The sequence below is a fragment of the Tamandua tetradactyla genome, chromosome 19 (assembly GCF_023851605.1).
Source record: "Tamandua tetradactyla isolate mTamTet1 chromosome 19, mTamTet1.pri, whole genome shotgun sequence".
Lineage (NCBI taxonomy): Eukaryota > Metazoa > Chordata > Mammalia > Pilosa > Myrmecophagidae > Tamandua > Tamandua tetradactyla.
In genome coordinates, this window is record NC_135345.1 from 4,361,996 (window position 1) to 4,386,448 (window position 24,453).

General features: G+C 46.9%; 1 protein-coding gene across 2 annotated transcripts in view; it reads right to left on the minus strand.

Moving 5' to 3' along the window:
• The window catches only part of TRMT44 (tRNA methyltransferase 44 homolog), a 36,837-nt gene that overhangs the window by 7,051 nt on the left and 5,333 nt on the right, over positions 1-24,453 (minus strand). Inside the window, exons 2-10 of one of the 2 annotated variants that reach the window (XM_077136295.1) lie at positions 24,291-24,405; positions 21,763-21,982; positions 20,939-21,007; positions 20,016-20,123; positions 18,312-18,383; positions 11,325-11,431; positions 10,193-10,376; positions 6,812-7,193; positions 4,267-4,383 (exon numbers count right to left, since the gene is read on the minus strand). In XM_077136295.1, coding sequence (XP_076992410.1) covers positions 4,267-4,383; positions 6,812-7,193; positions 10,193-10,376; positions 11,325-11,431; positions 18,312-18,383; positions 20,016-20,123; positions 20,939-21,007; positions 21,763-21,982; positions 24,291-24,405 — 1,374 coding nt within the window. The remainder of the gene's footprint in view (positions 1-4,266; positions 4,384-6,811; positions 7,194-10,192; positions 10,377-11,324; positions 11,432-18,311; positions 18,384-20,015; positions 20,124-20,938; positions 21,008-21,762; positions 21,983-24,290; positions 24,406-24,453) is intronic. The other variant, XM_077136296.1, reaches the window with a different exon arrangement.

Sequence of the window (24,453 nt, forward strand, 5' to 3'; positions counted from 1 at the left end):
CACTTTCCAATCACCTCGCAGGCTATGGCCAGCAGGACACCACGTGTGTGCAGACCGACATCTGTTGAGCATTTTCCCCACGAAGCCAGAGCCAAGGCCCTACAGAGAGGCTTCTCACCAACCCGAATGCACAATGGAGGGTTCATTTTCCTGGGGTGGAAGACGCTCCTAGTGAGGGCCTGGCATAATCTGTTTAAACTTCCCCAGGGTTCTCCCCTCCTGGGCTGCCTTCCCAGGAACACTGAGACCTATCTTCCTTCACTTCAACTCTCCAGCAGCATCTGCTGGCATGTCTTGGAATAACATGTCTCTGCTTGGAGGGGATAGGAGATGCCTAGCTGGGCCTGGAGCCACCCTGCTCTGATGTCCTACCACACTCAGGAGGCATCTGAGGGAGGGCCAGGGGCTTACCTGGGTCATCTGCAGCGGCCAGAGCCAGGCTGGTTCCCTCCCCTGGAACAGGCTGGCTGGCAGCAGGCACCCCAGGGGTAGTTTGGGGAATTCACCAGCCACCTTTTAGGAACAGGGCCTGCAGGGCTAGGGGCAAAGGGCCCGTCGGGGTCTGTAATATCCTGTCACAGACACTAGCAATGCAGGGTGACAACGTGAGGGCCAACGCCAGGACACTGCCAGGGCTGACCTAGCCCTGCCAATGTGCTCCTCAGGTTCCCAGCTATGGGCCTGGTCCTGTCAGCAGCCTGCCGGGTGGCCTGTCCCGGAATCCTAAGCTCCAGGGCCCCATCCAGGCTAGGCCTTTTCTGGGTGCCAGAAGGGGCTGCCTCCAGGGGTGCAGGCCCAGCCAGCTCCCACTCGGACCACCAACAGCCTTTCCACCAGTGGAAATTTGTTTCTGATTTCTAAGTGATGTGCTTTCCAAAGGCTACTTCTCCAACTTTTCTGAGTGTGTTTCCTCCCTAATGTAAGTTACCTAAGATTTATTGACTGGCGCACATGAAACCTATCATTCTGCCCCCTTCCCTCTACTTTTTAGGACAGCAAAATTATGTTCAGGCAAAGAATCCTGGTAAACTGGTTGAAGATTCCTTACATGGAAAGAAAGTCTCAGAACATGTAGTACATTTGGGGGCACCAACAGCAAAGTGGGCACAACCTGGGCCACTTGAGCCACTTGGCTCCCAGAGACTGCAGGCCCCCGTGTGACTCAGCGCCCAGCTCCTCTGGAGGGCCCAGCCACTCCGCACTCAGTCACTGGGGGATAGAGGTGGGGTCAGGGCTGGGGGCTTGGCACGGCACTGGCTCATTGCCAAACTGCAGGCCCAGCCCCGACTGCACACTTTCTTCATACCAGGCCATACCAAACCCCAGGGAGGGCAGGGTGCTAGGGGATGAGCCCTGAGGACTGGCACTTGAGCTTGGCCTTACCCAGCCCCATGCTGCCGGTCCCAGATCCACGCCTGATGCCCAAGTGGGTCAGCACTAACTCAATGAATGTCATCTAAAAACCCGACTTCCTAACATTTTTAGAGACCAGCCGCTATTATTTAAAAAAACAAAACAAAAATAAAAAATTCTCGTATAAAGATAGATAAGGCCTCATGTCAGTGCATATTTTTTGCATGACTGGAAATGGAATGATTTATCTGGAGCTCAATCCCAAGCCTTGTACTCACTCGGAAACGTTTCCGGAAATAAATGTGCCCCCCAGTGAGAAAGGCACAGAAAAGCAATAGCAGGCATGCATATTTGTAATGGAAATGAGGATACTATTCCATGAAATAGCATCTCCTAGGCCAGGGGTGCCCTGGTTTAGTCAGCATCCTTACCAACTAAGCTCCAGGCAAGGGACCCTGGGCCCCAGGGCTGAGCCTGCTGGTCCTGCCTCTCCATGGGGTGACTCCCACCCTCCCGCGGAGCCTCACCTTTTCCCAGCAGCCAGAGCGGAGCAGTGTTTGTGCATGAGGAATCAAGTCTAAACAAGAACCCACACAGCTGTGAAAAGGGAGGATGTCTCCTGAAACTAGCCTATGTGCATGCCCTGCTCTCCTGGGCACATGCGAAGGATGGGGGAGAACCGTCAGCTCAGATGTAGCACAAAAATGGGGAGAACCTGCCCCAGTCTTAGGGCCCAGACATCTGCCTGTACCCCACAAACGGCCTCTGTGCCATTCGTCTTCTGCTCTGTGCTCTCACCAATGGCAGCCCCACCCCAATCCTTTGGCTGCCTTCTTCCTCGCTGAGCCCCCCTCCCCCTGAAATGGGCTCCTGGAGACCATGCACAGGGCAGGGGCTTGGCATTTCGCCTGCCTGCACATGGACAGCCCTCCCTACAGATGGCACTTTGTGGGTGAGGGGACTTCAGACCCACAGTCTATCTCAGGCTAGTGAGGGACCTGGGGTGCGTGCACCCTCACTCACTAGCCTCTTGTGTTTCCACCTAGTGACACTTGCTGAGCACAAAACAAGCTGCAGGTAGGCTTGGGGGTGCTCAAGGCAAGGCCCAACCACCTTCTGCAGGCAGCTCCTGGCCTAGTTGCTGATACCAGGAGCAAAGCTGCTTAGGAAAGGTTTCCTGGAGATGGCATTGGGGCTGGGGTCTTGCAAGACCAGCAGGAAGAGGGAGAGGGAAAGGAGGGTGCTATGGGACAGGGTGGGAAGGAAGGCGGTGGCTTGTGCGTCCTGAGTGACCACGGTAGGCCCTCTGCCTGAGCCCATGTGTTCATGGGCTGGCAAGGCCCAGAGGGCAGGTAGGCAGCCCTGCCTGGCTGGTCTTGTCTGGAGCCCTTGCTCTCCTCCCATCTTCCTACAACCCCCCATCCTGCAACCCCAGGTGGGATGCCTGTGCTCCAGTTGAGGACATGACCTCACACGCTGCATCAACTGTCTGCCGTTGCTACCTCCATCCCGCCCGCCCTCAGAGAAGAGCAGCTGGCAAGGGCACACAGCAGCAAGCCACACCCAGCACCCAGTAAACGTCCTGTGGTAGAAACACTATGAAAAGCGCACCTACCTCCTGTGCACCCGGGGACACATGCTGAGCCGCAGCTGGACCACAACACTGCCCCTGACCCCAGGGCTCAGCAGGAAGATGCGGGGCCCTGTGCAGAATGGAGGCGGGGTTTCTGGCCAAGCTCATGCAGGGTGAAGACCAGGTGGGACTGGAACCGGGTATCACCATTGCCCTCCAGAGGCCCAAGGCCCAGGGCCTTCCTCATGGCCACAGGGGCTGCACCCCCACAGGCCCTGCCCATCCGACCCTTACACCTACAACAGGCTCACCGAAGTCCTCCCTAGCTCAGGCCCTTTGCACATGCTGTTGCCTCTGCATGAAACACTTTTCCCTGTCCTCTCCACCTGGCTGACTCTTATTTCCCTTCAAGTGCTAGTTCAAATGTCATTTCCTCAGGAAAGCCTTCCCGGCACAGCCTTTGCCCCAGGATGAGACCAGGCCCCCTGCACGTCACAGCACTACTTTCCATGACAGAGCGGAGAAGCATGCTGCCTGGAACATGTTTTAAAATATATCCATAAAGAAAACAGGGAAAAAAGGACGAGTGAAGCAAATACTGGCATTTGAACGGCAGCCACGCAGGGCTCTCTGCACCACTCATTTAGCAATGGCACCTGCGAGCCACAGGCAAGTGCTGGGGAAGCATCACTGACTCCCTCTCCAGGGAGGCTGTGACTCCAGGGGCCAGGACGGTGCCTGTGCACTGCTCAGGGGACCCGCCACGCTGGGCTGACCATCAGGGACCCGCCGTCTACGGGGCAAGCGAGTGAATGGGTGGGCAAGGGCAACCCCGCAGCCCTGGGCACACAGCCCAGGGAAGGGCCGAGGGGCCCCTCCCACAGCATGGGTTTTGGGGACCCCCCTAGCCCAGGCCTGCGGGTGTGGAAGACCTCCAGGCCTTGGAGACTTCAGTGTGCAGCTGCCGCAGACAGAGAGCAGAGCCGGCAATCTGCCCCCACCCGAGAGAGTCCTGCGCGTCTGAGGAAGCCGGCACTCAGGCTCCCGGACTTGCGCGTTGCTCTGTGTGGGGAGCACCGCCTGGAGAGGAGGAAGCTGGCCCGAGCACGGCCCAGGGCGAGACCCAGGAGGGAAGCCAGGAGGCACCACACTGAGGCCAGAGGCCAAGGACAGGGGAGCCAGGGGTGGACAGCACGGGAACTCTGCACTGCCTTCCTGGCTTTTTTGTACATCATGATATTCTGGAGCAAAAAATTTATGGAAAATATGACAGTGATGCCAGAATTTGAAACAAAACCCGCATGTGTAGATAAGGTGTGGCTGAAGGGTCTACCCCTCACCTTCGAACACCTGGTGGCTGTTTCTCAGCAGCGTCTGCAGGCCTCCACACTCCCTCTTCAATCTCTGTAAAGTTTCCTTGTCCAGCTTACTGGCTACTTCTGCCAAGGTAAGGCTCCCTGTTAAGAAATGGGTTTCCCCCAAAGCAACAAAAACACTCATCAATCTCTTTCGAATTCTTTATGCCCTTGGCAGGAGGGACCATGTCAAGTTTAAATTAAGCTCAAGGCCCATCTCAGAGGGCTGTGTCAGGTGCGGGGCAGTGACATCCACCCCACACACTTAGGCCTAAAGGGGACTGGCCATCCCTGGCCCCTTCTCACTGGACCCATATGACAGTTTTCTGAACTAGGAGAGGGATGGCAAAGTCAGCAAACCAGAGAGCAGCCCAACCAGGCAGCAGCCACACTGGAGTTTCTTGGTTCCAGGCAGGCCGATGGCCAGCGAGGGGAGACAGGACTCTGAGATATGAGGAAGTATCATGGAAGTTACATCAGTGGTCTCTTTTCCATACAGGATTTATTATTTGTGGAACCCATATGGATGTCTCATTCATCTCTGACAGATTAAGGAACCCTATGAACTTGATAGAGTCAATTTATTATAAGTGTGAAATAAAAATTGATTTCTTCATGATTATTGACCTACCTGCCAGGCACTGAACATAGGGTCCTCCCTGCACCCCCAGGGCCAACCTGAGGCGGGCTTGTGCATGACCCTGCCTCCCTGGGCAACTGTGAGACACAGTGAAATCAGTGCTGCTCGCTGTCCAGCTCCTAGAGACCCAGTAGAGGGTGGTTTCTCTCCTTCCTGCTGCTACACCTCATCGCATCTCCCCAATTCAAGCCTCCACCCCAACCCCATATCACAGGAGCAGGCTTCTCACCCTGGTTGCCCAGTGGGCACCTAGAGAGCCTCCAATGAGTACCCCAGACCTGTGGAAGCTGCGCTGGTGGCAGGGTGCCCTGGCTCTCTGGGTGGTGCAGCCAGAACCAAGATCCACTAAACCAGAGCCGCCTCTGTCACCTGGGTCTAAACTCAGGATATCCTAGCCACAGACCAGCACACCCTATGTACATGTGCTTTTCAAAGGACCCTGGGAACTGAAGGGCCACCACTCCTGCATGCTGCCTGCACCTGCTATACCTTTGAGTACACCCGTTAATGTCTCTGGGGCTCACTGCCCTGCAGCCTCTTGGGAAGCACTGTGTTCTCCAAGGCCCAGCTAGGTACCTGCCCCTCCTGAAGAGGGAGGCTGGCAAGTGGTGTACCAGCCATAAGGGGGCCCATACATTTTATGGTCTGTCACAGCCATGCTGCGCCAACTGCCAGGATTAGTGGCCTGCACCAGGGCAGCTCTGCCATGCCCCAGAGGCAGTCCTGAATCAAAGGTGATTCTATAGGTGAGTCCTGGAGAGGTTCAGCTAAATGGCCCTGCCATACCACATGTACATAAGAGATAAGAGAGCAGTAAGATGATAAGGAGAAAGCCAGAGAAGGATTTCTCTCAAAAGGTTCAAAGGTGAGAAGGATGAAGCTCAGAGAAAGGACAAAGGATCATTGCTTTCCACCCTGGTGGGTCTCCCAGGATCACTGTCCTTATTCCTGCTGGGTCTCCCAGGGTCACTGTCCTCTTCCCTCCTGGGTGTCCCAGGATCTCTGCCTACTTCCTACTGGGTCTCCCAGAATCACTGCCCTCTTCTCCAGTGGGTTTCCCAGAATCACTGCCCTCTTCTCCAGTGGGTTTCCCAGAATCACTGCCCTCTCCCCTGGTGCGTCCCCCAGGGGCCAGCCAGCTAGGGAGGAGCCTCTGAGAGTGCCAGACAGGAAAAGGCAGGAAGGGCATGGGGAAGGAGCCTAGATTTCTCCTAGTAGCTCAAGGAGAAGCAAGTCTCTGCCTGGGTCCCTGAAACACAGACAACTCCAGCTGCACTCTGGCTGCTGGCTGATGTCTGTCCCTGATGAGAAGTAGAGGCGGGACAGAAAAAAGCTCCTCAATCAGCATAAAATTATCATTTTATAAAAGTAATAAAAACCCACACTTTGATCCCCGTTTCTTGTGACAGCCATGAATTCCAGCATGTTATCTATATGAGAACAATCAAATAGAGTTTGCTCCCTTTTATCGTGATTCTAGTATTTTGGGAATTCAAAGATAATTAACCCCAACATCTCTGAAACCCTGCGCACACAGTCAAGGGGACAGGGCATTTCGTGGGCATCTGGCCACTTGCTCTGCTTGGGGCATTTCTGCAGATGGACCAAGGGCCTGGACTCTGCAGCCTGAATGCTGCCGCAAAGTTCAACCAGGGTGCTGAGCACCACCAGATCTCGGACCTCCTCCCCCGACCATCCAAAGCTCTTTATGTAAATGGAAACTAGAGGGAAACATATAAAGAGTGAACTTTCATCTAGCCTGTTCATGATCAATGTCTCTTCTAAAACATGCTTAATCACAAACGACCACATTTAGTTCTTGACTGGCCATGAAGGTGACACTGCCCTGAATCCTGCGAGAACTCAGTGCCCGGGGCGTGGGATGGTTACCTCCTGGGTTCCAGGTCCTCAGACTCCCATCTGGAGGCGCTCCTCCTAACAACAAGTTTGCCACTTGCAAAACCACCCGGTCAATAAAGTCCCGGGGGAGGGCAGCACAGTTCCTCACGGGATCAGCACGTTCCCTGGGTCGAAACCCAGACAGCCAGAGTCCATCAGCTCCAGGGACATCCTCATGCTGGGCGCCCTGGGCTCTGTGATGGTCACGGGGCGCAGCAGTGGGGGCAGCAGCCCTGCACAGAGCCCATGAGGAGTCCTCCCCTGGTGGGCTCTCAGGGCAGCCCTGTCTGCCCTTAATGTACTGACTTCTCTGTGCGTCGATGGAAACTTCTGCTGCGGGCAGGTAGGTTCTGGACTTCCCAATGAGGCAAACCTGCACTTGAAAAGAGCAAAAGGATTACTTTAGTAGGGTGATAACACATTTCAATGTGTCCTCCATGGGATTTCTTGTTCTTGAGTACAAATTACATAAAAACTTTAAACATCTATCATAAAAATCCTACTTTAAAACTAAGAGCAAAATGAATTACCTAGAAATAAAAAACTAACAGTAAAAACTCATGAAAATGGGATTAAGAAACCCTTCTTGAACAGGGTAAGATAATGGGCAATTGGAGCTGAAGGGATACAGACTGTGCAACAGGACTAGATACAAAAACTCAAAAATGGACAGCACAATAATACCTAATTGTAAAGTAATCATGTTAAAACACTGAATGAAGCTGCATCTGAGCTATAGGTTTTTTGTTTGTTTGTTTGTTTTGTTTTGTTTTGTTTTTTTTTTGTCTGTCTGGTTGTTTGTCTTTTTTTTTTTTTACTATTGTTATTACTTTTATTTTTTTTCTCTATATTAACATTCTATATCTTTTTCTGTTGTGTTGCTAGTTCTTCTAAACCGATGCAAATGTACTAAGAAACGATGATCATGCATCTATGTGATGATGTTAAGAATTACTGATTGCATATGTAGAATGGTATGATTTCTAAATGTTGGGTTAATTTCTTTTTTTTCTTTTTTTCCGTTAATTAATAAAAAAAAAAAAAGAAACCCTTCTTGACCAAAAGGCGGAAGAGAGAAATGAGACAAAACAAAGTTTCAGTGGCTGAGAGATTTCAAACAGAGTCAAGAGGTTATCCTAGAAGTTATTCTTACACATTATATAGATATCCCTTTTTTAGTTTATTGGAGTGGCTAGAGAGAAGTACCTGAAACTGTCAAACTGTGTTTCAGTAACCTTGATTCTTGAAGATGACTATATATACAGCTTTCACAATGTGACTGTATGATTGTGAAAACCTTGTATCCAGGGTATGGACAGAACAGCGAGCGAGCGAGCGAACAAGTAAGTAAGTAAATAAATAAATAAAAAAGGACAAGGGGTAAAAAAAAAATTGGGTAGATTGAAATACTAGTGGTCAATGAGAGGGAGGGATAAGGATATGGGATGCATGAACTTTCTTTTTCTTTTTTCTGGAGTGATGCAAGTATTCTAAAAATGATCACGGTGATGAATACACAACTGTGTGATGCTATTGTGAGCCACTGGTTGTGTATTGCAGATGGACTGTACGTGGGTGAAGATTTCTCAATACTAAAAAAAAACTTCTTAATGAAGAATCAGTGGTGACTGAACTCGCTAGCCCTGCTGGGCTGTTGACACTTCACTCTATGAGTCATCGCTCATTCAGTGCATTATCTGACCCCCTCAGCCACAAGGGCACACGTTGACGTGAACGCTAACAGAATTCTCACAGGGCGAGCGCCTTCCCACCAAACTCGCCCGAGGGATGTGAGCCATGTGAATACACAGCTGTGTTTCCTTAAAACACAGAGGCTGTGCTGGTGTCACACCACATGTCCCCTTCCCGGTGCACTCCGGTGAATGCCGCCCTTGAAGACTGACCTGGGAGGGCAGAGGCCTGCTCCAACGAGGTGTTCCTGGGCACACCCTTCTGGTCGCCCCAGCCCCACGCCCTCCTGGACTGTGCTCTGGGGTCAGCGGCCTACCTTCTCTGTACTGGGCACAGAGCAGAGCCCGGCACGCAGTGACCCACACTAAACATCTGCAATCAATGTACTGCTTTAAAAGTTACAAAATACAGTCCCCTCCACCACTGCACTGGGTCCCAAACATCCATTAAGGAAAAAACTGAGAGTCAGAGAGATTAAGCGACAGCTCATGGTCTCAGGCAACCAGTAAATGGAACGGTAAACACAAAAATAACCACCGGGGATTTTTCCCTACCTAGGTGACCCAAACTTTAGCAGTTTCCAAAAATCAATTCAACCTTAGAAGACCAGACTCACTGAAATAGAGACATTTAAGAGACTGGCACAAAGGATGCGGAGATGGGTCCTGCAGAATCACCAACTGTGAGAACAAAGGTGACGCCGGCTGATGATGTCTGTATGCGCCTGCGTTCTGGGGCCAGTTACCGCCGGGTGGCAAGCACCCACGAGTGCCAGAAGCCGGGGAGGGCCGCAAGGACACCCCCATGTGGTTCTCGACAGGACCCCCAGCAGATGCTACCCTCCTATTTCACCTATAAGAGGGAGGCAATTTGCCCAAGAGTGAATAGTAACAAAGCAGCAGGGCCAAGAGCTAATCTCAGAGGTGTCCCCTCCTTTCTCATGAGGTCCAGCCATCAAGCTGTGAGGTGGACAGTGAGTTTATTTATTAAGAAGGCACCCCAACAGTCAGAGTCTTGTGAAAGAAGTTACCAGAAAATTAATGCAAACTAATGTAAACACTTCATATGATGCCGTCTACAGGGTCAAGTCCCAGGAGTGATGAGTAGGAAACCTGCCCAGACCACCTAGCAGAGGTCACCAAATAGCACACCTTGTTACAATGCAAGGGTCCACTCCAGCCTACTCAGTCCACCTTTAAGGTAAATTTTGATTAATGAGGTTTTAATGAGAAAATACTAAATGGTCCCCTGGGGCCATCCAGAACATCTAGAAAAAACTTCTGAAAGCAAATCCCACAAACTTCAGTTTTCTGCCAGTCTGTTCTTCTTTTCAAACGAGCTGAACTTCCTTAGTCAGTTGGGCCCACGGCCACACCTGGCTAGAAAGACCATTCAAATCAGGCTGAAGCCTCTCCAGGAAGGGGATACCCTGGTACCATCCAGACCTTCTGGAAAGGAAAGGAAGGCTCTACAAGGGCCTGGAGGAGAAAGTTCCAGGAACCCCTGGAGGAGAGGGTATTGACAGAATAAGCCCTCTAAAGCTGCCTCGGTGACCAAGATATTTAAATCAACACAAATTTTACACAACACCATGTCATTTATGATCATGTGGCACAGCCCTGAACTCTTGACCCAAATGCTAACACAACTCAGAGGACAACAATAATAATTAAGACGCACCCTTTTGGTTGAAGGAATTCTCAGGCAGTCTTCTTCTACATGGAATCCACAGGTAGATCCCACTTCTTTAATGAAATCAAGGTATTCGCGGTACTGAGTCTTTTTACTTTGCCTCCGGCAGTATTTTCCCACAAAGTCAAAGAAGCAGCAAGGAAGAACAAAGAAACGGCAACAGTAGGAAGACCTTCGGACATAAGAAAGAGACACAGCTTAAACAGATTCATTCAATAAAAGGCAGCAGAAAGCCACTCAGCAACAATGTAGCAGAAAAATACAGAAGATTCACTCCTGATTAATTTACATAATTTAGTCATTCCCAATATAATTTCTAGAAACAATGTAGCACAAACTTTTTGATAATCTCCTAATCTAATTATTTTTCTAAAAACATTTTTCCATTGCAGTCATTCTTGCTAGCTGTAATCTAAAACTTTCCAACGTACTTTGAAATTTCAGCCGTGAATAAGAAGTTTCAGCAACTTGGAAAAGGTCTACATAGCAATTAAATATTAAGAAGTAGCAATATAACCCACTTCTTGATAAAGTCTCCTTTTGAAACAGAATTACAAACTGTCTCTGACAGATGCAGAGAGCTTCAACTTTGAAGAGAGAAATGTTACTGAAAAGGGTCTGTATAATGACAGATTTTCCCTTTGTGGACAGACCCTCCTGTTTACAGGGAAAAAATCTTCAAAAACTGATTGATATAAATACTGCAGACAGAACCAGTTTTGATCAGAGCTGTCCAACAGAAGTACAGTGTGAGCCATGTATTTAGTTTAACACTTCTAGAAGCCGTGACATAAAAAGAAAAGAATGGGAGTGATGGCAGTACAACACCGCGAATGTAATCAACACCACTGAATTTTATACTTGAAAGTGGTTAAAATAGGAAACACTACTTTGTACATATGCTACCACAGTAAAAATTTTAAAAAGTAAAAAGAAACAGGTGGAATTTACTTTATATTTAACCCAATACATTCACTATATCATCATTTCAACTATTTGGGCCAGCCACCCTTCTAGTGCCCAATGGCTGGATGTGGCGAGTGGCTGCCGTTTGGGATAGCTCCGTTCAGATGACAAAACACAACATCCATCCAGGATGCTCACTTGTTTTCTTAATCACCTGGCTGCAATGACAGGTATCCACGGCGTCAGCTCGTCAGAATGGTTACCAATTAACCAATCGGCATCAGGGAAAAGGTTCTCATCATTTGGTGTGATTGCCCCTTCCTAAAAGAATGACACAAAAACAAGACTCAGTGGTCCACAAATAAACTCAAAGCTATGGAGGCAGCCAGACACAGTCAGGAAGCAAAGGCTTTGGAGTGACCCACAGAACTCATGACCCAGCACCACCATTAATCTGCTGCTTGATCTCACTTAGCCTCTCTGGACGTGCAAAAGGCCAAAAAGAGCCCTGCTGCCCCTGGGATGCCAGGAGGACTAGGAGGGAGGACGTGAACGCTGGAAGTACTCCTTAGGGGGTACAAAACACTCCCTCAAGAATGGTCATCACTGGAGAAAGGCCATACACTGAAAACAAAAGGGCTATTGAAACTGAAAACACTTTCCGAGTGCCATTTAATGTAACATGCAAAGGAGCGTATAAGAAAGAAAGGACGCAGGAAATTTAGCAGAATGAGTTAGAGAGAAATGGCCAGAGGAGTGGGTACACGGAAGGCAATGAAGACATCAGCACATCCTTCAAGGCCGAGTGAGAGAGAGCATGGCTTAGAAGAACCTGGAACCCAGGAGGAGCGGTGCCCATACTCAATCCTGGGCTCTTTCCTAAAGGCCTCTATTGGGAGCTCACAAGAAAGGATGGGGGCAAGGCAAGAGACCAAAGACAGCCCTTCCAGTGTCACAGGCATGCAGGGGACCGGCATGACAACCACCCTCTTCCCTGGATGCTCTCTCACAGGAGGCAGAAGTCTTCAGGTGCTGGAGGAGGGGAGATAACCCTCCAGCCCCCCCAAGGTCCTTGCAAATTTCCGTTGCTTCTGGGGTAGAAGCAGAGGCGAAAATCCCTGTGCCTCTGGAGGAGGAATTCTCTCAGGCCAGAACTGTGCAATGACAGAAAGCACAGGTCTGTCCCTGCTGAGAACTGGGTAAGGAATCACTCTCCTGTCCAGGATTCTCAAAGACACAAGGCAGACCTTCACTGATGTGGAGGAAAAGGGGCAGGAACGCTGAGAAAGGACTACCTCTGAGGCTGGCCCAGGAGAATGGGGGACTCTTCCTGTCCCACAATGAGCCTGGCAGCAGGGTGACAGGAACAGCTGTCTGTGGCTGGAGAAGGAGCCGTGGGTGGGGGAGAGGGGGGAGGAAGGGGTGACCCCCTCTATGGCACAAGAGTGCAGGGTCTGGTGACCGCTAAGACATGACATAAACAGTGAGAAAAACATCTAGCACCTCAAAACCCACACTAATTACAAGGCAATAGCAGCCCAAACCAGGAGGAACTGGGAGACTGTGGCGCACTGAAGGTAATTACAACAAAGCCCAAACCAGCTCAAGCACAAGGTAGAAACAGTCAGCGCCCACAGTAATGCCTTACAGAGGAGGAGGATGTGCGTTTGCCTCAGTATCTATTTCTTCACTGCATGATGATGCCCAGCATTTAATCAGAAATGACAAAACTCACAGAAAAGCAAGAATGTGCAACTCATTACAAAGAGATGAAACCGTCAACAGGAACACCACAGATGACCCGGATAGTGGAACTAACAGTGACTTTAAAATAGTGATGATTAATCATAGGTTCTAGTGAACAGATGGACATTTATGAACAGACAGGAAATGCCAGCAGACACAGAAACAAGAAAAACAGAATCAAAAGAAAATGCTAAAAATAAAAAAAATGCAACACCAGAGATGAGTCCTGTTAATAGGCTTATCAGCAGAGGAACCCACTAGGGAATAAGACTCAGTGGACTTAAAGTGCATCTAAGAGCTGTAGAACAAGATCAAAATAGCAAGTGTATATGTAACAGGGGTTCCAGAAGGATAAGACAAAATAGCAAGGAAGAAGAAACATTTCAAGAAATGATGTCTGAGAATTTTCCAAAATTAATGACAAACCAGACACAAGCAGCTCAGAGAATCCTAAGTAAAAAGAATATGAGGAAACACATACTAGACACATCATAATAAAAATACTGAAAATCTAAAATAAGAAAAAAATCTTAAAGGCATCCAGAGAAAAAAGCATTACATAAATAAGAACTACAACGGATCTAATGCGACTGATTGTGAAAACCTTGTGTCTGATGCTCCTTTTATCTACAGTATCCACATATGTGGTTAAGAAATAAATGAATAATAGAGGAAACAAAGGTTAAAATAAATTGAGTAAATTGAAATACTAGTGGTCAATGAAAGGAAGTGGTAAGGGGTATGACATGTATGCGTTTTTTTTTTTTTCTTTTGCTGGAGAGATGAAAATGTTCAAAAAAATGAACATGGTGATGAATACACAACTATGTGGTGATATTGTAAGCCACTGATTGTAACCATGTCAAGAATGTTTGTACGTCAAGAATGTCTGCATTTTTGTTCATTGTTTATAATAAAAATAGGAAAAAAAAACCCTGCAACGGATCTGAAGAAGAAAGAGTGACTGCGGAAGGGCACAGCGGAACTCTGAGAGGAGGGAAGTGTCCCACAGACATTTATCAGCACCTGTTGCTCTATGCAGCTGAGAGGTGGGGGCTACCTCAATCGGCCTGAGGGACACAGACACGGCCCCTTCTGCGCCAAGTTCTCTACCAGAGACACATCAAATCCTGATCCCATCGCACAGGCTGACCACTAACTAGAGAGAGGTCGCCCAAATATCCTCGGAACAGGTGAAATGAACACATGGTTTAGCTCCTCACAGCTCCCTTGTTAAAAGTAAAGAAATGACTCACGCACACTCTGAACACGTCCCCTGCCCTTCTCCAGTGGCCTCGCCCTCCCAGGCTAGCTCGCCTAAGAGCAACCTCCAGAGTAGCCTCTCGACTCTATTTGAACTCTCCCAGCCACTGACACCTTGTTAGATTCTAACCAGCATAAATGGAACCTTCGGTGTCACCGTGTGTGTTCACATGTCAGCCTCTTTCCTGACGAGCTGGTGCTGCAGGGCACTGAGTGGCCCAGGGTCACGCAGACCTGGCACAGGGCGGGCACCATGCAGAGTGGGCACCAAGTGGCTCCTCCCAGCATGGGGGCCGGGTCCCACAGTAGGCTCTGGTGAAGTCCTGGGCCCACACGTGCTCATGGGGCAGGGCCAGGCCATCAGCACGTGGCCCTCAGGTTTGGCTCGCCCCAGCTCCTGCGTGGGCTCCCTTCCACGCTCCCTGTGTCCTGGGAGCCTTTCCAATGTTGCTTGGTGGGAGGCAGCATGTCCTTCCCCCCCCCCCCACCTGCCTGGGCAGTGCAGCAGACAGGAGCTCCTTCAGATTCAGGGCAGGCACAGTTCTCATCACTGTGTGTCCTGTCCTGGCATAGTGTCTGGTGCACAGTGAGGGCACAAATGAAAATAAGTGGAGAGATCACAAACCAGCCACTACCAGCCAGATCACTGCTCCAGAGGAGACAAATCCAACTCTGTTGTGAATCACCACTAATTCCCTTCCTAACAGCTCTCTGCTTCAAGCAGCTCTGCAAAATACAAGAATTCTGGGTCTGAAGCTGATTTAAAGGTATAATATAATGCAGTGTTATAACCCCAAAAGTTCTTCAGTCTACATAATGAAGAATATCAATGGAAAGATAAAATACAGAAAGAATTTCCATGTATGAGTATGTGTGATTCTTTGCTATCATGCAATAACCTTTTGTAACCTTTAAGGCAGCAGGTAAAAAGCTGGTGAACAGGCACTTCAACTATTCTGACAGTTTCTGTAGTTAAGCCAGAACAGTTTGCTTTGATGACAGTTTAAATGACACCCCACCCTTTCTGATAATGAGAAGGCCAGTATTAACTTCTGAAATCAATTGTCTCAATTGTGAATCTGTGACTGAAAACTGGAAAGAGAGAAAAGAGACTACCTAAACCACTCAAAATCTACTTAGTTTTAAGAACACTTAAAACTGGAGAACAAATTCTCCAGGGAAGTGAGACATGCTATTCCTTGATCAGAACAAGCAGAGGAAGACATCATAACAAAACTTGCTTTGTGATGCCATTTCCTGTAACAAAATTACAGCACAAGAATCTCTGTAAACATGGTCTACAAACACGGAATTTAAATTCTACAATATTTCTGGGTCCTTAATAACCCCTGTGTGCTTCTATCTAAAGAGCTCTATGTGCGTCTATCTATCTAGCTTTCAAAATACTAAAAATAGTCACATTCAATTGGTCTGCGTAATCTAAAAGCACAAAATACAAGTGTCTGGCACTCTTTATTCATTATTACTACCCATTTAAAACTTAAATTTGCCTATCTGTCTCTAACTGGCCTGTGTTAATAAAAGAATAATTTATACTTAACCTCCATTTACACATTTATATTCAATTTAGTTACCTTGCCACCAGTACCTGACAACAAAACTCTTATCTGCTTTTTGTAAAAAATTTTAATTACCATTTTGAATATGGCAAATTGCAGCATTCTTATTTCAGATATAGCTTCACAAACAAAATTAAGACACTCTGTGGTCATCATAAAGCTATCATAATAAACAGGTATTTTTGCTTAACATTCTCCTGGTTAGAATCAAATCAGATTTGGGAAAAAAAGATAAGAATTTGCATCCCATGCTCAGACTTTGGGTTTCCAGATTATACAAATTCATGGAAACCAATCACTGGGGCTGGAAGAAACCATTACTAGGGAAATTACACCAAAGCTGAGCACCTGCCAACAAAAGCACCTGTTTTTCTGCCCATGTCCTAGAGTAGAAAGCACACGAGATATGCGGTCAGCTCCCACCCTCACACTTTAGACAAGCAGGGCTGTTGGAGCAGTCAGCCTGAAGGTGCAGGTAGGAAGAGAAAAAACACCTAAGGAGGCAGGATACTGCCCTTTGATTAAGAGGCTTAACTGAATGAGGGGACTGGGAAGTGGCTGGGGTTTCCCCAAGGCCAGATGATTCCACAGGAAAGTCTGGAGGCTTCTGGGGAACCTCAAATAAAGAACTAGCATGTTCCCCAGCTCCCCAAGGGCCACCTCATACCAGCCAGCCCTTCCCTGTGCTCACTAAGACAGAGGGCTGATTCAACTGCTGTTTTAGCTTCCCTTAGCCAAAGCAAATAGCTTGCTTTTTCACTTGGACATAGGAAATTTTGAAATCAGCCATGGTGCTTTTTTGCTTTCATTACCAACCTCATACCCAAGTTTAGAGCTCAATTTTATTAACTGTATGAGAACACATGGCTGCGTGTACAGCTGCGGCACCCCCAGTTCACCTTCACATTTGCCAATGTTCTTCTTGGCTGAGAATTTTAAGACAGTATTCACTTTATTGTAACATGAACTTTGTAAGCAATGGCAAATCCTTGTAGAATAAAAGCAAAGCATAAACATAATTTAAAAAATAAGCAAATAAAGCACTATCAGACAGCTGCAATGCACTTCATTTTTTTTTTTTTGCTTTGTTATTATCCTCAACTTTAAAAATAAATAAAGCAGACAGAAAATATCAACAGTCTTGAAAATACCATTTTCTATTTATAGATGAAACCACAGGATACCTGAGATTTGTTTCAAAACAGCAGCAGGGGCTGTTGGGGTCACAAGGTTGGCCGCGGGCCAGTCTATGCTGAAGCTGCCCGATGACTCCAGGGTTCGATGTGCTCTTCCTGCCACCTCTATACACACTTGACAGAATCCACAAGGAAAAGTCAACACTCTCTCATTTTCAAACCAACCTGTGCCCTGGGGCAGTTGAAAACTGTAACCTAGTCCTGTGTCCGTGCTTCACCTCTGTGGACAAAGGTCCTGAGGCCATCTGGCAGCTGGGCAGCAGAGGCATTGGTGGGACAGTGGCTGCACTCAGGGCATCCCCTGGGAGCTCCTGCTGACCTGGCCCTGACGCCTCCAGAGACTAAACGGCCATCAAAGACTAGACACCATCTACTGAGGGCTGCTGTGGGGGTGACCCACTACTCTGTTCCCTTTAAGGAGAAAGTTCTCTCTGACCTCAGTACCAGAAAGAGCGAGCAGCTCTTGATTGGGACCTGACAGCTCCAATCTGGCCCTCCAAACTGGGGCTCTACCTGGGCTGACCCCCAGCTCGGAGCAGGGCTTCCGTGTCTACCTGGCACCACCTGAGTCTGCACACCTGCTGCCTCACCCAGCTTCACTTGTCTCCTCCCTAACTGTGCCTTCTCCCAAGGCCAGACCAACATGCCATCTTACCAGTGAGCCCTTCCTGGTAGCCCCTCCAAAGTGCCCTGTCCTGCTCAGCCTGCATTCTAACCTTGTCTCTCACTGACGCTTCTTGCCATCTGACAGGCCACGTGCTCAACTGTGTACCTGCGGGTCATTGCTTCCCCCCCTCCTTCTTACCCTTCACCACAGGCGGTCTTTGAATAACTTCTTGGGGCCAAGTATCCTCAACTGTAAGACGGGGATGAGAGAGCTGTGCTCTCAGGGGCCCTGACAGTGTGGCACACTGAGGGGCATGGCTCTGCAAAGGATGCAGGAGGCCGTGCTTGGTGACTGCTATCTGAGCTCATGTTGTTTTCATGGTGTAGTTTAGTGGAAAAGAGTGCAGCCATTCAAAATGATTGCAGGTGGTGGTGGCAGCAGCAATACTGGACATGATTAACACCTCTGAACTGTATACTCGGAAGTGGTTAATCTGCCCCATCCCTGGCCAGCCCCACTAGGGGACACACAGCCGACTCCAGGGTTCAACAGCCTTGCACTAGGCATTACAGAAGATGCCCTCCTCTGGCTGGAGAGGTGGACATGCATTTCTTCAATTCAACCAGAGGTTTTTGGAAAGTCTACAATTTCATTTCATGCTTTTTTTTTTTTTTAATTCCAGAGCACTTAGATTACTATGAAATATTATGGTTAGGATTTCTGATAGACCTAAATACAGACATTCATCAAAACAAGTGTCATCATAGGATAATCCATCCTGAGATGAAGTCAATTCACAAAGCCAGTACCTCTAACTGTGTCTGTGGTCCATACATGTCCCATATTTTTCTTCTTCGGACATCAATCCCTCTGCCTGGATGCTGAAATAATTAATTTCAGAAATTAAATGTTAAGTTGAATAAAACATAATAAATGAGCAAGAACAAATTAAAGCTCTGAAGGTATCACCACCAGTACTGAGTGCAAGACTCTAACTTCAGTGTACCCCTCATGAATGATGCTGGGCAGTTCCTCGGTACTTAAAGTGGACACGCAGGCTCCTGCTGGGCACAGACCCTAGCCTGTGCTCCGCAACAGTCAAGACAGGCTCCACAAACGGGAACACGGGGCCAGGGGCCACAGGACCCTTTAGTTAGGAACACTGCCCAAGACTGGTGCTCTGAACCCCCGAGGCCTGCCTTCTCAGCTCTCGGCCCAATTCGGGTCTCCAGGCCCACAATGACAGGTATTACAAACTCATTCTTTTACAAAGCTTCAAAAAATAAATTTCATCAACCACTGTCTAGTTCACAATAGTTGTGGACAAACAGATCTGCACCCTAAGGTGGAAGGCCACAGCAGGAAGAAAACCAGCCGTGGAGCTGCAGGCTGTGCCACCCTAGCAGCAAGGCTGCCACGCCTCAGTTCCTCAGGGGCTGACCTGGTTTGAAACTGTTGTGTACCCCAGTAAAGCTATGCTCTTTAGCCTTCATTCGATATTATTGAGTGGGATCTTTTTAATTAGATTGCTTCCATGGAGATGTGACCCACACAATTTGTGGGTGGGACCTTTTAATTAGGTGGTTTCCATGGAGACGTGTCTATATCCATTCAAGGTGGGGTTGCTTACTGGAGAGAATCATTTTGGAAAAAGCTTCAAAGCCCACATAGTGAGAGACCTCTGGAGATGAAAAAACCACCCCCGGGGAAGCTGTTTGAAATAAGAAGCCAAAGACCCCAGCAGATGCCAGCCATGTGCGTTCCCAGCTAACAGAGATGTTCTGGACTCACGAGTACTACTTGAATCAAGATACCATTCTCTGGATGGCTTAGTTTGGATATTTTTACAGCCTCAGAGCTGTAAACTTGCAACTTAGCAAATTTCCTTTTTAAAAGCTATTCCATTCCTAGCATATTGAATTATGGCAGCTTTAGCAAACCAAAACAGCAGCATAACAGGAACGGTACCTAATGCACTAGAAACACCAAAAAGAATATGAGAGGGCCGAGAAGCTCCAGCCTCAGGGTGCTAATAGCTTATACTTATTTAACTTGCTCCATATGCTAGGTGCTGCTCTAAGCACTTCACAGCCTTACTGACATGAACAGACATCAAAAAACTAGCCTCATGCTGCCTGATGCTGGGGTACACATGGATAAAATTAGTCCTGAGCTAGAACCTAAGTAAAAAGGGCAAAACCCTCTTTACCCTTTATTCTTCCTTCAGTGCCTTGAAATCAGAGGTTTACAAAAGAAAACAAATCTCAGCAACAGTACTTAGGATGTTGCAAGTGTGCTGTCATTTAGAGCACACACCTGGCATGTCCTGGAGATCTGCCTTTACATTCCAATGAGGTCACTGCCTCTTCCCTCTTGTTTTTATATGTTGCTTGTTCAGCAAATTACCAGGAGTTTATAATTAGTCCCTACTTGAATACAGATTAGGCTAAGAGAAGATGATTTCAAGGCACCTTATGCTTGCTACTCTAAAAGAGGTACTGTCAGAGATTTACCCCTTCACTGCTGAGGATGTGGGCCAGGAGCCCATTTCCGCAGCCCAGGTCAACAAAAGACTGTTTATCAGTCGTTTTCCTCTTGTCTCTTTCTTCTTCCCACAGAATCTACATAAACAGAAAACAAACCAACAAAAGGTAAGTTTGTAATTCACTCTATCTAAGAACAATTCAAACTCCCACCTGGGATGACAGACCACACCCCAAGGACAGGAAGGAGATCTCCCCTGAGGCCCCGGGCTCTGACACAGGAGAGAGATTCACCAGCAAGCAAAATAAACCTGGGATCTCCTGGGAAAGAGAACGGAACTGACCCACTGGTCTTCCGTTGCTGCCAGGAACACCTAAAGCTTTCTCCTTCCATCAGAGTCCTTCATCAAATATTCTTAATTTCTACATGTTTTCCTGTATTCTTCAAAATTTGTATACTTTGTTAATCAGGGGGAAACGAGCTATTTCTAAAAAGCCTAAGAGAATTGCAGTGGAAAGGAAATTTGAAGTTATCTGGTCTAAGCATTTGATAGATAAGAAAATCAAAAGAATTGAGGTAATGGGCATGCTCAAACTTAGCTGATTAGCTAGCTAAGAAAAGGTCTAGAACTAGAAACCCAGACAACTCGAGCTAGAAGGCCTGCCCTTAACAGCTGGCACTGCAGCTCCCAGACACCAGCATCTCCATACTGACTAAGAATTACGAAGGACTATGTTGGTCTACATTCTTACAGTTAGTTTCACAATTCAGATTTGTTCTACACTCAGGCAAAAGCACCAAAGTAAAATCATCATATGTATAATGAACCTCAACAAACAGAACTACCAACTGACTACAGTCATGGGTTTTAAAATGTTCTTCATTACCAGTGGCTCCTGCCACTCGCGCGCTTCCGGCACTGCCTGTGAACTCGGACCCCGCACACCCTTACCAGCAGGTATGCAGCAATAGCCACATCTTCATACACAAACTTCTCAGGGTCGGTTACTTCAGGCCACACCTATAAAAATTCAAAGAGCATTTGTGAGTTGTTGTTCCATTTTCCCCACTGTTCACACACTTATTCCCTTAATACATGAGTCGAACTGGACAAAACATGCATAAAGTAAAAAAATATAAGGCTCATTCCAAAGGCAAAAATTCTCTCTAAAAGTAAGACAGTTACATAAAGACGACACAAAACGTCTCGGCTTCCTGTGCACACCACGACATGCCAAGAACAACATAGTCCACAGCAAGTTTGCAACAGAGAAAACATACATCAGACAGATTTCTAGACAAGGCCACTGGGTATCAGAGGAGCTCAACCCCACCATCCTGACTGCTTGTCTACATGAGGACAACGAACAAGGGCACCGAGAGGTCTGGGGAGAAGAGTCAAGGGAGGCAGAGAGAAATCAGGAGACCAATGCTCACACCCCCTTGTCGGTCAGCAGCCCTAACTCTCTGGGATAGACACTAAGAGTTCTGTAGAAGAGGAGTAAAAACTCTACCCTAACAGACACGCAGGATGGTCACCAAGCAGCTTTGTAAAACAGCAGCTGGGCAAATTAAGGTTGTATTATTGGTAGTGCAAAAAAGGATCCATCCTTCTCCATAATATATTGCCCAATGTTTCTGTGCTCTGCATCCCTAAGTATGTAAAATTACAGCAAGAGGAAATTCCAAGGGCATAATATGACTTAACATCTGCAGGAAAAAATTTTACCTTCCACTGATGAGGGATCAAATCACAGACATTTTCCCCAGAATTACCTTAACCATTTCTTTATACTTCTCTTTCAGTTCCTGGTAAACCTTGCTGTACTTCATAACGGAAATGAGTGACAGGGTACTTTTAAATTCACTCTTCTTGTCCTCCACAGACCACTTGCCCAACTTGGCCAGCAGTTCTTTTCCAAGCCAGGTAGGTTTGGGATATACAATTCCATCTGAATGCCATCTTTCTGGACAGAAAATCAAAACAGACATGAACCTTTAAAAATAAAAGAAACATGAATAAGAGGACTGGTTGCAATTCTTAATTTTAAATTGCATGTTTACCAAAAGAAGGAAGAAGTTAAGACAACTATGATTATAAAATGTCTTATCAAAAACACAAAGCAATCTGGAACCAGTTACAGAATTTTCATCTAACAGAGAAAAGCACATTTAAAAAAGCAGAAAGAATTCCTCTTCTCTTGCAAACTTTGCTAGAAATGCACTTACTCAACCTACAATCAGAACAATGAGCAAATAAAGATCCTCTTAGCTGCTGCTTCTTGTACTAATTAACCAGATTCTAAAATGTCTAACAATTTTCCTAGTATCCCTATTTTTTATGTTTCACATGTGAGTTGTGAACAAGTGGGAGATGAGGCCAGAGAGGGAGGCAGAGCCGTGCCATGGCGTGTGGCCTGCACTCTGACTGCAGTGGAGGGCCACAGGGACGCTCCAAGCAGAGAAGAAAGAGGACTGATTTACATTCACTATAATGGGGTGGCAGTGGCCACTACTACCTGATAAAGTTCCTGAGGAATAAATGAAATGAGAGCCAGTGCCAAGAAGCGCTATTTGCCAGGACAGTGGCCGGTTTAGAGACGCCATCCCTCTGATCCTCACTCTGACACAGGAGAATTATCAGGTCTCCTCTCTGTCTCTGTGTGTGCACCTGGCTTGCCACCCCTACCCCACCCCCAATACCCCAAAAGCCATGATCTGTTCACTGCATCCCTCCGCTTGCTATGCAGCCGACTGCAAACCACCTTCTGGTCAAACAGACACGATTCTGAGACTACTCCAGAAAGTATGGACCAAACATTGGAGGAAGGGTAATGAGTGAACTTACTCTACCCTGAGCTTTTTCATTTAAAAAATACCAGATGGTGGCACCATGGAATCAATAATCTCATCCTGACCAAAAGTGGGAAAATAAGTGTAATTAATAAAATATCAGTGGCAGAGAGAGTTCAAATAGAGTCAGTTGCGAGGCTACTCTGGAGGTTGCTCTTAGGCAAGTTTCAGTTATACCTTGCTACCTATCATAACCTGCCAACCCCCAACCAGGAGCATTCCAGCCAATCTTAAAGAACACCTAGGGCAACATATAAGATTCCACAAGGATTCCATGCACTAGAGTAACTTTCCAGAAACCTACAACCTCCAGATGGGTCCCTGGTCCAGATAAGTCCTGAAACCTAGCCCAGCCTCTCCAGAACATCAGCTAGTTCCATCTCCCTTCCCCATATTAGTGACCAACCCTTCCAACATCAAAAATTTAGAATTGCCATAGCCCAAACAACCCCAAAGAGAGGTATGGAAAGATCAAAGATGATGGTGGAATTATACACATAGAAGATAGGACTTAACAAATGAATATGAATGCTGAATCATTAAATTGATACCTCTTTTAGTCTCCAGTATTTTAGAGCAACTAGAAGTAAAAACCTAAAATTGGGAAACTGTAACCCATGTCAAACTCTGAAATATGTTCTACAACTAATTGTGGTGCTGTGCTTTGTAATTTATCGTTTTTTTGCATATATGTTATTTTTCACAAAAAAAAGAAGGAAAAAAAGTCAATTGTGATGATAAGTATTTAAGCCTTCTAGCCGCCTATATTTTGGAGAAGCTAGAAGGAAAAATATGAGAGGATCACATGGTAGACCAAAATCTGGGATCTGTCCGGAACTACTTGTTGAAAAGTGCTTTGGAAACTATTGCTTTTTTATTTCTTTGCTTTGTATATATGTTATACTATACCAAAAGAAAAAAAAAAGTTAAAAAAAAATACCAAATGGAAGCAAACTAAAATTCATACTTTTTGGAAAGGGCAAACACTGTATGAAATTAAGGGGTCTTATTAAGCTGTTATTTTTATAATAAGCATTACTGAATATCCACCATGTCTAAAACCACATGTGCCCCAGCAGGAAATAAAAAATGTAAACCACTCATTCCCTCCCTAAGGCTGAGGGGATAACTTGCAAAACAATCACAGTAACAACAGAATAACAGGGGGATTGGAATACATCTGAATTGGTGCATGAAATTTAGAGAGCAAAGACTCCAGCCAAGCTGTGACCACCTTACCCGGGGGCTGGGCGCCAACCAGGAGCGACACCAACCAGGAGCGAAAGACACGCTGCTAGAGTGCCCCTGAGAAAGAGCTTCCCTACAAAATACAACTGCTTAACAGGTAGTACTTTTATTGCTTAACTAACCCGGAATCTTTAAACTATCCAAAGCAATAGTCAATTGAAACCACAAAGCATTGAAACAGGAATAAGTTTTCCAGTTCTTACCACTCCTGCTTGCTCTGACTGAGCTGAATTTGATAAATATTGTTCATCTTAACCTTTAAATTCCCTTCCTCATCTTCTTCCAAAGGTAAAAAAGTTATAGTTCCATTGAAGACATCTGGAAAAAAAAAAGTTAAGATAAATTAAACCTGCTTAGTTCAGTGTC